Source organism: Anarhichas minor, unplaced genomic scaffold, assembly GCF_050575085.1.
Source record: "Anarhichas minor isolate MPS153535 unplaced genomic scaffold, ASM5057508v1 ptg000028l, whole genome shotgun sequence".
Classification (NCBI taxonomy): Eukaryota; Metazoa; Chordata; class Actinopteri; order Perciformes; family Anarhichadidae; genus Anarhichas; species Anarhichas minor.
In genome coordinates, this window is record NW_027466474.1 from 15,012,844 (window position 1) to 15,027,982 (window position 15,139).

Genomic DNA, 15,139 nt, shown 5'->3' on the forward strand with positions numbered 1-15,139 from the left:
TTAATGCGCTAAGCCGCGAAAAACGTTAAACAAGAAATCGTGTAAATAATTCTGAGAGTTTCCGTTACATGAACGGTAACACGCGAAAGCAGCTCAGATTTCATCTCCAAGTATGCAAAGTGCAAAACAGTCCCTTCCATTGCTGCTCTGTGCTTCTTCCTGTACAAACAAAAGGAAACGGGATCGTCTTCTGTAGCCCAAACACTATCAGATGGCAGCAGACATGGTTGCTGATAGCAATAAGAGTAATACTGATGATGATGATTATTTTTCTTCCTCTGCTTTAGGAGATGTCAGTCAGGTAAAGCTCTCCGGAGCAGGGTGCGGTACGGAAAACGACTATTGATGCTGTCGCCACCACGTCACGTTGAAATAACGAGGATGGGGGGGGGGGGGGCGGCGTTGACCTGTAGGATGACACACACATGGTAACAGATGTTGACTTTTTATCCTGATGTGTGTGGATAGCTTCTACATGACTGTAAACTCACTTTTCTTCTGGGTGGAAGGCGTCTCCTCTATCTCTGACTGGTTACGCCTCATTTTCTATGGTCATCCCCGAGTTACTGGCACCTGAACAAGCACATGTCATTTCCCATATAAAGGTCCCATATTGGAAAAAGTGAGATGTTCATTTTTGTTTTTATATATTTTATTATAAAGCAGGTCCACAGCTATTCAATGCAGAGGCCACAGTTTGAAACGGAAACATTCTAAATGTGTCCCAGTTTATGTCCGGTTGCACTGTGTGTGAATGACATCAGCTGACAGGAAGTAAAGTTGGAACCAAGCCTGTTGAAACTGAGCATTTCAGGGAGAGGGTGAATACATGTTCCGACGGACAGTTTGAGAGAAATATGTTTTTTGAACATTAAAGCATGTAAACATGCTCTAGAAGAAACCCAAAACACAAGTATGAATAAATGAGCATAATATGTCTCTTTTAAGTAATCATCAGATTTAATAATAATTCAAAATACAAAAAAATATGTAAGCAAGCGGCTATATAAACCCATTATAAGGAGTATAAGAACACTATCTTACCCTTCCTGTCTGTTGCACCGTCACTCTCTGACCAGGAGGGGGTGCTGGTGAGCAGTCGACTCTGAGACTCCGTCAGGGGCCTGGAGGGGAACTGGCGGCCTTCTGCTGCACTGGAAACACACAGGTACACTTAAGCAGGGATGATTTCTGGGCCCACTTCCTCCTTTGAATAAATTAGTCCTAAATCTGATCCGACTGATTAATTTAAATCTGTAAGGCCATAACTGCCGCAAGGTGATTCTCCTGCATCATTAAACTCACAGGGTTAATAAACCACTATATAGGGGCTGGCTAGCAGGTGTGCTGCTCTGTACTTTACTGTTGTTTCCTTCATGTTTCACTCACCTCTTGTTGGCAGGGTTGGAGCCAGCGGGCGATGACGAGGGCCGCTCTGGGTCCAGATTCACCAGACAGGTTGGGAACGAGCACCCGTCACCTAAACTGGAAAGCCAGCGGAAAAGAAAAATAACAGAATAATTCTGTGATTTGAAGGTGATATTTATGAGCATCAATAGAATCAATCATTGTGTATTTTATTTTATGTATGTGGAAATGATATTAAAGTGAGTCTACCAGTGGCAATTATGGGATAATGGTAAATGCTAAAACATAGTATATACATAGTTTATTATCACAAAATAGAGAAGAATCATAAAGAGCCATATTTGGATCTGGATCTGAAATTTGTTTTTCACATCAACAGTGTTTTGTTCCAACATTAGACAATGTGGGTTTATGTTTTAATAATTGGACTGGTTGCCAGAAAGCCGTATATTCATAATATCATTCATTCTGTCAGCATGAATTACTAATATTTGCAAAGCTGGAGCTTCTGCATGAATTCACTGCTGTGGTGGTGTTGTTGTTTACTGAAGCCCATGCTCGCTCGTCTCCCCGGGGACTTAAACCCTCTTTTGAACCATTTTGTTTCAAACTAAGTGACAGCGCTCTCTAATCCCTGAGTGACTTCATTCATTCAGAACTTCTCTGACATCCTGAGTAAGATTGTTTGAACTACAGAAGCATTTTGTGAAGAAAATGTGGACCTTTGCTGTGAATATTGATGCTGATTGTATAATATAATAATATATAATAATATAATAATTGTATAATAATTAACACATAGACTTGTGTTATCTGATTCTCTTTAGTTTGCCCTCCTTGAGTCTTTGCAGACATTTTCTTCTGAATGCCTTTGACAAATGCCCATAAGAACTTACCCGGAGAAAACAGGAACAGGCCAGTATTTAACTTCATCCCCAAAGACCTGGCGGAAGTTCTTACTGAAGCCCAGACTGAAACCGCTCTTATCGATGCCGTGGCGGAACACCGGAGCACGCACAGCCTCTGAGAGGACACACGTGGAGAAGAAGAGTCAGTGAAGAGGAAGATGAATAAATGCAGCCCTCCCACTCCGTCTCTATATAATCTATTATTCAGACTATTAGCAGGAGCTCATTCACACAGCACATGAACGACTCCCGCTGCACGGCTGCGTCAGTGGAACAACTATGAATGAAAAGTGTCTTTGTTGCGCAGGAGAAGCAGATCAGAGACTGTGCCGCCATGTGTGACTTCTCTTCCTAGCAGTGTCTGTTACTAAGCTGCTTACCACTCTGAGCCTTGTGTCTTTGCATTACACTGTAACATACTCCTATGGATAATCCAGTCTCCGCGACGCGCCAACAAAGTGTGCCACTGTGCACGCATAATGAGAAACTGCTCCGTCTGATAACGGCCCAGAGCGGCTCATCAAATCACTGCGCTGATGAGGACGGCCGGTGACTGATGGTGGGAAAAATGCAACGAAGCAGCCTTCATCGTTAGAGCGAAGACGACACTGGTAGCAGACTGAGACTACCCCACCCAGCAGCTGTACAACAGAGGATGTGTAATCACTGCATCCACAAACAGAACACACACATACATGAAGTGTACGCCACCTACCGAGGGTGGATCTGTTCTTGCAGACGAGCCAGCAGTGATAGATTAAAAGTGAAGCCAGGCTGACTGAGAACATGGAGGCCGAGAAGAAGAGGAACAGGATGTGGAACTTGGCCTGAGTGTCTGGGAGGCCGTTCTGAGGGGGGGGGGGGACAGCAACCAGACATTCAACACAACTGAAAACAGAGTCGACACCAAGACACTCCGAGGCTGAGCGGGATCTGAGAGATTTCTGTTCTACTAGAGTTCTATGGGAACTTATTAAGCAGTTTCTATCCCACTAACTACAGCAGTTGGTTGGTTCATACCAGGTATTCCCTCAGACGGAAATGTGCTCTACCTCCAGCCTTGTGAAAAAAACAATAATCAAATACCACAGAATGCATGTTTTCAAAAGTCCATTTAGATTTTTAATTGGATGTATTTTGTGCTAACCCAACCCCCCCCCCCCCCCAAAAAACCCCACACAATATAATGAATGATTTGTGTTCTGCTGGTCAAGCCGTACTTACCAGCCAAAACTTAACGAAGTACTGAAGATCTGTAGCAGTTATAAAAAGGCAGTAGAGCAGCGAATACGCCAAGAACAGCATGAAAAACTTGTAGTTGGAGAATCCCACGCAGTTGTTCACCCTGCGACAAGGTCAGTGTGGGAGTGTCGTCATTAGTACGCGTTCAAATCTTTACTAAGTGCAGAGATACAAGAGGTATTTGAGCAGAAGAGCATAAGAGCAGTACATATTGGGGATGGGGTGTTTGTGCACACAACTATTCCAGGACTTTTTTTTATTATTTTAAACAACCCATTTTCCAACCTGCTTTGGGCTGAAAAACAGGTAAATGCATCACAAATGTTTGGCGGATCTTTACAAGAAAACCCCTCTATCAACAGGTTTGTTTCACGTGCATTATCAGAGGACCTGGTATTCTCAGCCAATCAGGGACCAGTTTTGGACACCAGCACTTTCAGACTCTTTCGTGATTTTCTCCCACACATTATTGTTGCAAAGAGAGCAGACAAACCGATCACGTTTGGCAAAAAAACAACGCCGGCTGGAATCAGATTTGCTTTGTCTCCCTCTGCTGCCAAAATGTGTCACCTGGCGGAATGAGAGGTTACAGTGAACAAGCTCTTTGTGCCTCCAATGTGATGTGTGTTTACGAGTCCTGTTAACTGGAATAATGATACCAAGAAGCCTGTCGGGACTGTAATAAAAAAGGAAATGATAAACTAACAACACCGTGTGAGTGCAGTGTCACTGATATTTGTTTAAACCCCCTATTGCCGCTACGTACCATGGGCAGTGGTGATCCATCTTCAGGATGCATCTGTAACACAGCAGGGTCAGACGTCAGTGTAATTGAATCTTACTCTGCCTGCCAGAATTCAATGCATGGTGTGGTCTGTTCTCTATAGAGAGCCTTACTTATCACAGACTGAACAATGGTGACATCGATCAGGCTTCAGCAGCTGGCAGCGGTCACAGAAACGGATTGCTGGGGAGACACAGCCAATTCAATCGCACGGCCCTCAAACAGCAGCTCCAACACTTGACCACAGACTTGACCACAGACGTGACGATGTGACGGGGGGGTGAAAAGGAGCTCAGAGAGCTGCTCCCGTGTGTGCTGCACTCTACCTCCAGAGTTGGTGCGGGTGTAGATGGGCAGATCCCTGGCTATCCTCCTCAAGATCTCCTGCTGAGACTCCCCCCGGTCTTCACGCTCCAGCAGCTCTTTGTCAGAGAAGGACAGGTGAAACTGTGAAGGGCCGAACACAGAGGGAAAGACAAACAACCGTGATATATATCGAAAGCTCAATCTGCAAGCAGTGGCATCCTGACAGACTCAAATCCTTTGTCTACAAGCCGTGTTAGTTTCAGTAATGCAGTGATGTCTGTCGCTGTGAAGCCGCAGCTCAGTAGGCAGTGAATTTCTGTATCTTCCATTTGTTTTGGTTCTTTCTGCCCCAGCAGGCAAAGCAGCACAGCGCTGAGATATTACTGTCAGCCACTCCGACGGTTTGTGATTGAACACTGGAAACAGAAATAACTCTGACGATGACAAACAGCGCAGGAGGACACGTGAAGTATGACTTTTATCACTATCTCGAAACCTCATGTGATCCGACGATAACATCTCGCGAGGAGAAGCTTTCATATGGGGCGATTGCACGCCTCGGTTAAAGCCGAAATGCAAAGGGGGCATTTCTCAGATGCATGTGCTGTGGTCAGGATCAGAGCCATTACTGTGCAGCTCCAGGCACTTCCACTGGAACGTGTTATTAGTTAAATCACACGGGGAGGCAGTAACCTACATCTGCACTTCCCCGCTATACCTCATCCTCCCCGATGGAGGAAAAAAGAAAACCGCTGCGTCGCAGACGGACACACTCACCTCCTTCAGGGGGTTCATGGGCCTGGTGAAGATGGTCTGCCAGTACGCCCACACAAACATGATGAAGATGACATGATACACCAGCAAGTATATCACTGGAGGCAGAGAAACAGAAACAGGCCGTCATCATCCATTATGAGTCGGGTGCACTTAACCGTTTACTCACAGTTTGCAGCGTCATTGAATATGAATAACCAGCTGAAGACGCTTGTGATTCCTCTCGATGTCAAACAGCACGACGAAACACTTACCCTTCTCTCCTGTGTGCTCGATGGACTCTGAGGAAAGACAAACGAGAAGACGCAGTCAGGTTGGTTAAAGACAAAGCACTTAACACCCAGATGTGTCGGTCAATATGGGGAAAGCTCAAGTTTCATTTCTCTTTTTAGATCTTCCACACCTGCACCTTACGTGACACATGTTTGCCTGACTCCAAATCAGCACAACTGAAGAGTGCTGAATCTGTAAATCCTTAATACCACGCCAGTCATAAACTCAATGTACTGCACACTCCCAGTCGGACAGTTCGACTCATTCTTGCTCTCACGTAGATAGGCATTACTGTGCATTATCATAAAGCATTGATAAACAACAGGAGCATCCTGCACACACACACACACACACACACATACACACAAAGATCTGGACTCAAACATAAAAAAGAGACAAATATAACCTGTTGCTAGATATTAGCTGACACTGTTTTATATTTGTCCCAATATCTAAGCAATGATTAGCTGAGCATAGGGAATCATCCATCTTCAGCAGTTAGCCTGTGAAGCAGTACACACACACACACACACACACATATGCACAAAGCAGAAACCGAGGAAAGGTGAGCCAAGATGCCGGATCCAGGCATGCAGCCAAAAACCATGTGCATGCCGCCTTGCCAGAGTCTGACAGAGAAGCATACCGTGTATGTGTGATTAAGAGCATGAATAGGGATCTATATCAATGTGTCTATGAGGGCGTTACGGCTACACTGTAGTCCTCTCTGTCTCTTCTCCTCTTTGCATTTTTGCTATAAAGAGGTCAATCTTCCCACGATGCACGGGCGAAGTCAACAACCACCTGATTTCACATTTTGAACAGCCTTGGAGAAAAAGGACCAACTGTTCAAAGGCTGACGTTCGGTGCTTTCAAAGAAAGTGGGTCAACAGCAGGTCGCTCGGGGTGAATTATGTAAGACAGACAATGGGATTAACTCAGCCGCCCAACTGGAGCTATCAGTTGACAAGACTTTCACACAACTGTCTCTGTGTGTGTCTGCGGAGCACACGCTGGCCCCCGAGCGACCGCCGTCCTGCCCCGCTGCTGCTGTTTTCATCCGTCCGCCCCATGTGACGCATGTGCATCACAATGTCGCTCTTGTTCTGCTGGATGCAAAAACAAGACGGTTTAAAAAAAGAAAAAAGAAAAAAACAGCCTGATGATGAAACGGTGACTTTGCTTTTCTGTCGCCCTGCAGTGCTGAAGGATGACTCAATAGCTCATAACAGACACATGGCGTCCTGTAACTCTAGAAGACATTGGTCCTGGGTCAGAAGCTGGCTGCCCCCTCTGGTGAGCAGGGGCGGGTTGAGAAGCGTGGAGGACACGTTGGTTCTTGGCAGTAATAAACTACATTATTAATAGCTACATTGTTTATTCATCGCAATGAATTAATGCCAAATAAACAACTTTAGATATACTAGGATGAAATAATATCAATAAACAGCTGTTGTTTATTATAGTAGCTCCAAATAGCCTACAGCCATGGATGGATTATGATAAAATTAGACCCCAACCACTCCTACAATGCTGCAAGACTTTCTCCTTGTTGTTTGCATCGCTTTGTGGTCATCTTTTATCTCTCTGTGGTGGTTTTGTGTCTTTTTGTGCTCGTTTTGTGTCTCTATTGGTGGTTGTTTTTATCTGTTTGATCATTTCTGGATCCTTGTTTTGCGCCTCTTTGTGGTTGTTTGACATCAAGCCCGTTCAGTAATCCATCCATGGTACTAACAAGCCAACAACGATCACCTTCTGACTCTGGTAGTGGGGGGGGGGGCACCAAGAGTGGCCAACCAATTTCAGGAGGGGACCCCTGCTGGTGAACCCAGGCTCATGGCACCATGATTCTCATTGAGTCTCACTGATCAGGTAGAAAGACGACCATAAAGGTGTACCCTTTCTGTTAAAGCTGGATAGCATGCCTGGCTCTATTTGGAGAAGATCAGATCGAGGAACAACCCCTCCCTCCCTGTGTTTTCCTCTGTTTGGTCTCATTAAACCGTCTCCATTTCATCCCCCCCTTTTTTTGACAGAGGAGATCTGCTTCCCTCGTGGTCTGACAAGCTGCCAAATAGAGCACATGAGCAGGCTGCTGAGAGTCCTCTGAGACATCCAAGAAACCATTACTCACTATCCAGGTCAACTCTGTGTTCACCGTTCACGGAGAAGGCTTGCTGTCTGTAGCCGCACCATCCGACGCTCGGCAGCCGCAGGAAGCGAGAAAGGAAGCAGGCAGGCCTGACTCCAAAGCCATTACCGTCAGACTTCTTGCCAAAAGATAATGCTGGCGGTGTTGTGGTGGAGGATATCAATTCAGATAATGAAGCTCGGTAACGACATGAGCCCAAAGCTCTTACAGTAAGTCTTTAAGATAGTGCTGATAGAGTGGTAGTGGACTACAGATAATGAGTCTCGTGGACCTGATCCTATTCTGTGCAGCAGCTTCTTCACAATAAGAGCAGGTTGTCCAACATATTTCCAATTCTGTCTGTGGGATGAAAATACTGAACTTGAGTTTTTTCATGCAAAGACACAGCACCGTCACACCCTTGTAACAATATGCCTGACAATAAAATTCCTGCTTGAATTGTGCCAGTCATGTGACTGACACACTGTCCACACACTGCATAAACAACAAGCTTCTGCACCCCAAAATAAAATCTGCCTGGACCACAAACTGCTTAAACACAAATGTCTCCCCAACCAATCACCAAAAACACACACACACACAGACACACACACACACACCAGTCAGAGGCATTCCCCCCTCACACACACACACACACACCCCTCATACTACCCAGACAGCTGGTCTCTTACCTATGCAAAGCTGCAACACATAGGCGTAGTATGACCACGCCACTATGAGGGCGATGAAGAGGACCGGGATCCAGTACAAAACTCTCTGACAGCCCTTCTTGATACTACGCGAGCCCGACGGTGCCATAGTCTAGGAGAGGATCATTTCTCGTGCGCATCCGTGTGTTACTCTCCCTCCCTCCCTCTCCCTCTATGTGTGAGCGCGCGCGTGTGTGTGTGTGTGTGTGTGTGTGTGTGTGTGTGTGTGTTTGTGAGTGTGCGTGCGCGTGCGCCTGTGTCTTCCTGTAGACTGTCACTGCATCGTGTGCTCCGGCTCTGATCAGCCTAATCGGCAGCTCAGACGCAACATCCTACCAGCCTCCAACCCGCTTCTGCTGCTGCACTGCTCCCCTCTGATTGTCCTGCTCAGATCTCTAGTAGCCTACCGACGACAACACGCCACCAGACAGTTCACACATGCACACACGCGCACAGAGTCTGCGCCGCCCCTGCTGCCTCCCCACGGGTTGCCATGACGTCCGCGGGATGCTGCAAGCCTGGCACATTTTTATTTATTTTTTTTACCACCGCGAGCAGATGGGTTCAATAAGTTCATACTCGCGAGTGTGGAAACGGCGGTCTGTTCACACACAAAAACGCACACGCACGCACACGTAGAGGCACGCGCGACATGACTGTAGGGGGGCACGGGTTCTGTTGAACGACAGGTTAGTTGTTTCTCAAAGAAGAAGAAAAAATGTTTATTTGTTTCAAAGTGAGAAGTGTTTTTTCAAACATTCCTTATTATTTTGTCCCCTTATATTATACCACATTACTAGTAAACTAGTATCGGTCTGACTACTGTTGTGTGGTTTGCTTGTGTCAGAGGTTAAGCTAACATATTGTGTTTTATCATTACCTGATAGTGGAGGTTGAGGTCTACAAGAGCCACCTGCTTCGGCTGCCTCACGCCCAACTGCACCTGCAAAATTGCTTGCAACCCTGCAGTACTGTAAGCTGTAAAAGCCCACCTGCACTCTGTTTCACATTTCACATACTACGTTCTTTAAAACATTTTCATAAATGCTGTTTGAATGTGTGAAGAAGAAAAAAATGAAGTTATGGTTTTCCATCTGTTGCCAATTTCGTGGGTGGGTGACACGCTGCAGCAAACTAACAATATGCACATCTCGGTCTTACTGTTAGAACAGATGGCTCAGTAATGTGTTAAGAATATTGTTTATGTAAATATGATGTTATTCAAAAACTACACAAAGACACATATAATTTGTGGGGATTTACCAGGCAGGGAGTGTTGGACGTTATTATTAGCCATTGCTGTCCACATTACATTTATGTCATATTGCGAGAGTAATAAGCTGAAATAAGGGATGTAGTCTCTGTAACATTGATGAGGTGTTTAGTATTTAAACCTGGCTGACATTATTTGTGACGTTCTTTGCATAGTTTTAATTCTGTCTTACAGGAACATTGAGTGGACGTTCATTACTCATGCATATTATGAAGATTCATCTGCAATCAGTCCAACAACGTGAACTGTCCTCTGTGTCTGCGTCTCCTCTCCGACTGGAGTCTCTGTTGTGGGTGAGGTGAAAGACACTATTGAGCTTTATTATGGGAATTGTAGAATCCCGTGTCTTTTGACGCTCAATGCTAAATTTGTTCGAGTACCTTTTTCGACTCAGAAGTTTTTTTTTGTTTATGTGAAACAAGGTCATACTGAGGGGAAAGGGAAACCTGGGCAATAGTGGGTGAAACTACTACAACATACGGGTGATGTGATGTGATGCCCGTGTAGAAATCCTCAGCAATGTGTGGGTGAAATGGGCAAGCAATATTTCAATAACCACACAGTGTCATGTCACAAAACAATAATTATATTAGTTTATTTATTTGCCAATAAAAACCCAAGGTACTGTTGGATCATTTAGAGAACTAGGATCCTACTACACAGGCCTGAAAAGATGAAATTGCTCAGAGTTAATGGATGAACTTTGAAATTAAACTTTCCATTATATCTCAGGGATCTTTTACATGTTTGAAGGACCTCGTTGATCTCACTTCAAGAAGTTCAGGATTAGAGTGTGAGACTGCAAATTATTACCCTGCTGAATGAATCATTTAAAGATTTAAAAAAAAGTCCCTGATTAGAGTTCCGTACACCCACACAGCCTCAGGTCCCTGATGATTAATACTGTTAATGATTCGCCTCCAGGTTTAGAATAAAACCACTAATTTATTCTTCTGTGCTCCTGCTATCAGTCGCTACAAAGAAGGGCAGGTTGACGGCCATTCGCCTGGTGAGAACGGTGTGAACGGTTCACAGGTTAGTAGCTGTTTGTGTGTGAGAAAGAGCACAAAACCACCAAATGTTTTACATTATTTTTATTGTACCATGTCATTATAAATGCATCGGTGTAACAGCTGAGGCCTGGTTTAAAAGAACAACACACGGCGAGAAGTTTCCAAAAACTCTTCAAGAGGTAGACGGACTAATCTGGTTGATATTACAGCATGTAACATGTTGATATCTTGTTTCAGTACATAGCTCCACCCAAAGCAAACATTACACCAGGAAACAACGGCCATCAAGAATTCACACACTGCACTGTACCATAGTACAAGTGAGGATTCCTATAAAGAAGATGAAGTGTAAACTCTTTCTCAGAGAGCATAAAGGGAAGGTAATTACAATGTATTGCTCCAAAACTAATTTAAGCTGAGTGTCCCCAAGAGTGGAACAAACACATGGCTTTAATTCTTTGCATATTTATTTATAGAGAGGTCATCCCTGCCAGTGGCAAGAAAATAGCACTTTTCTTTTATCAGCTAAGAAATGATTAACACTGGTAGCTGCCTGTAGTTAAACAGTGAAAACGCCACCGACTGAATGAGTTTGTTCAAGCCTGCTGCGGCTCTGGGGGATCCTGGAGGATTTTAGCTGCAGAGAGAGAGGAGGAGGAGGAGGACAGGGAGGAGGGGAGGTGCTGTCCTGAGCTGATCTGTGCAGGGGGCTGCAGAGCCGGTGGGAGAGTGAATATGTGAGTATGTGAGCAATGCTGCCGCCACCGTACCGAATGGAGCTCGGGACAAACGGAGATTCGAACTGAACAACACACACTGGCAGAGCAGTGATAAGACAACATTGGACTTTAAGTTAAATAAATAAAATCAGTGTTAACAATCTTAAACTGATCAACATATTTACAATCAATAAATAGTTCAATATCTTCTGAGCAGGCAAAAAGCAGTTAGACAAACTGATTACTTCAAATTAGACTCCTGCAACACTGTTAAGTTTGCTTCACCACTTGCAACAGCTTCCCATTAGGCTGACCACTTCCTGTGTGTGCCACATCCTGTTTATTTAAAAGCTTCTAACGTAGGGCAATAAGATGCTGCAGCATGCATTAACCCTTCTGTCCCCGGTAGAGAGCAACGAGGAGGCACCGCTCGTCCAGTTAAGACAGGCGCTGATGCTGGGATTTCCACCTGGTGACAGAACAGAGGGAGAACGGTAAATACAAGTCCAGTGGGACACTTTGTAAATGTAAACACACTGTGTCGCCACTGTGGATCATCTCGTTGTCACAACAGAACAGCAGTACATTGTTTTATGTATTAGATACTGAGAAACCAGAATACATTAGACCACAGAGAAGCAGAAACCAGTACACCTCTTGATCAACCAGTCATGTGGTGCAGCAGCAGTCCTGCAAGTGTGCAGAAACAAATCTGGGTCCTCTGCAGTGACCACAGCTGTGGATCTGTAGCATACAAGCAGCAAGGAGCAATAGTTCTCCCACATATCGACACATTTCACTTCTATCTACTTTAATTTAAAGAATAACATGGGACGTAATGCCAGCACAGCTGTACGTTTACATATGTAGATTTGTGTAAAACAATCATCGGTCCAGGTGGGCAAAAACAGCATAACTCGTATTGTCTTTTTACGTAAATATGCCAGCAATGCTCTTCGTTCCATATGGAAAAACGAGAGTCTACACTGGAAATGCGCACAGTTGGATTTGAACGTCACTTTGTCAGAGCGCATTCATCGTAGCTAACGTAAACCGCCATAAACGTCAAGTGTCATCATGGCACCCGCGGATCATCTCATAACTGAACAATTGTGCAAAATTGGATTTTCAGAGCAAAAAAAAGAAATCATGGCGACCTAAATCAACCGACAAAGAGGGACAGAAACGTGTACGTCATTTTCAAACACCGGTAAAAACAGAAACATGTGGCTCTGTGGTGGTGCTAGCAGTCAGCGACTGTATCTACGTGTTTACGGTCATGGATGAGAATCCCGACTATTGGGACGGAGAAACATTAACGATGGCTGCTGGATTCAACTTATTGCTGTCAAACGGATGTCCCTGTTTGCAGTAAGGGACTCATCGCTCTCACGGCTCCTTTCCCTTTTAAATGACTTAGAAGACACAGTTCAAGAAGCAACAAAGTTGCTGCAGCTATTGCAGACAATACCAGCCAGCACAGCCGCGGTGGAGCGAACGTTTTCTACCTCGATACGGATACAGACATGTCGGAAGGGTACTGGACAAGCACGGCTCTCGGCCTTTGCTATTCTGTCAATTGAGAGCCAGAGTTTAAATACAGCGAAGGGCCATTAGGACGAGTTTAACAAAGTCATAATTCATGTGTTCACCTGGAAAAGATCGGCAGATGGATTTTATCTACAAGTAGCCAAGACCTACAGATTGGTGAGTAAGTGTACTTTTTACGACTTTATGTTTGACTTCATGCTGAATGACCTGTGTTTAAACTGTTGTTGTTCGAAGCGTCATCTGTTGTCATATTTGATGATGCCATCACCCTAAAAACTGGGGGAAATCTAATAATGTGTGTTAAATGTAATGTATGACGCTGACCACCTCCTGCCTCTGGAGCAAGCCGGAGAGCAAACAGGTTTTTGACCTCAGTGAAAATGTTGTTTTTGAAAGGCTAACCTCCAACATATGGAGTGAAGCAGAATATTTCATTAGATCAAAACATGTGGTGAATTTTGGAAATGATTGCATCGTTTATCAACAAATTTTGACTTTTGGACTTGGGAATTTGTCAGAGACTTGGACTGGGTGCTGCATCGTTCACTTAGTGCCTGTTTTAGATAGAAGTCGGACTGTTGAACACAATGTTTCTGTTACTTATCAATATATATTTAATATTCGAAAGCCAACATTATGAATAAAGCTTCTGAGTTTTCGGTGCAGCGCTATTATTTTTCATTTAGGTAGATGACGATCGATTGGTAGATGCAGCCTGTAACAACAGGCTACTATAAGGCTACTGTAAAAAAAAAAAAAAAATAATACATTTATTAATCAGAGCACCCGCAAAAGAACGTAGACGCAGAGCGATAGATATATCTGGAATTTATAATTGATTCTTACAAAAGGTAGGCGCGTAGAAACAACTGTTGTTTGCGGCGCACAAATCCCCTACGTGCGAGAAACAGCGCTGTCCATGGTCCTGAAAACAACAGCCTGTCACGAACTGCGATGAATTCAGTGCGCACTACCGGCAATTTAACATTTTTCTCTTTGGCTAACGTTTCTTTTTCTTGCGCACCGGTACAGCCAGTTCTCTGTTCTGCCCCCTCCATAGGTTCTCTAGGTGATTCATGACCGTGCAGCGCCAACGTTTTGCCCCAAACCAAATATCTACTAGTATCTTTTATTCACTGTAGGAAGTCAACATGTGTGTCTTTATCCTGCTGTATAATATGTGCGAGTATCCTGCTCCTAAAACCTAAATGAAGAGCCTCAGCTGTGCATGCAAACCTGCCCGTCTGACTGGCTGGTGTTGACTCCAGGATATAAGCATCCTATAATATAGTATAGAGTACTAACACTGTGGGTAAATACACAAACACAAGCATTGTAAGTATAAGTATATAATATTGTAAGTTAGTGTTGCGAGCTGAAAGTACGTGACTTCTGTCATGTGCCGTGTGCCTCTGGCCTGCTACGGCCGAGCAGCTGCTAGACAGCGGGAGTTGTGTATTCCTGTCTCCACAGTAACGTAGGTGGGCACATGAACTGTAACCTGCTACAGTGTTTGGGAAACCCTCAGATTCTTTCTGTGGTTTGTTACGTACTTGTTGTCGTATATATATTTTTTTTTTTGCATTTGATTTGTTCATTGTAAGTTAACAGACTTAATTGTGCTTGCGTTGTTGTATAACGATAAACAGTTATAGTTGTGATCGTTGAATGTCTCACCTCACCTCACTGTCACTGTCGATCCGAGCACACTAACACGCTGCTGTGAGTCACGGGAACGGGAAGTTACAGTCTGTCGCAGCTACAATTAAGTTCATGAATTTCAAAGCAGTTGTATATTATCTTTTGCTGTTGAATTTTATGGAGGTATTAACAGTTTTTTTGTTTGTTTTTTTAAAGCCTCCCCCTTACATCTTTTTGCACTTTGTCATAATGCCCCAGATCTTTAATCTTTAACATTCAATCTTTGACATTCATGGATCTGGTAAAACTTAAACCTGCACAAAATATGTACCAAGACAACAAACATGTGTATTTTATTTTGTGGTGTGAATTTGTGGAATCGTTCAGATGAAGATTATATATATAACTATTATAGATATGATTAAAACACTTTAAGAAAATGTATT

At 44.1% G+C, this 15,139-nt stretch overlaps 1 protein-coding gene across 1 annotated transcript; it reads right to left on the minus strand.

Moving 5' to 3' along the window:
- Positions 1-532: 532 nt before the first annotated feature.
- Positions 533-8,605, minus strand: zdhhc2 (zDHHC palmitoyltransferase 2). Its single transcript, XM_076103275.1, has 12 exons — positions 8,479-8,605; positions 5,637-5,663; positions 5,386-5,480; positions 4,629-4,749; positions 4,416-4,485; positions 4,285-4,317; positions 3,501-3,621; positions 2,992-3,124; positions 2,265-2,391; positions 1,390-1,485; positions 1,045-1,154; positions 533-573 (listed from the first exon to the last, which is right to left on the minus strand). The coding sequence occupies exons 1-12, from the start codon at positions 8,603-8,605 to the stop codon at positions 533-535; spliced, it is 1,101 nt and encodes a 366-aa protein (XP_075959390.1).
- Positions 8,606-15,139: the final 6,534 nt, after the last annotated feature.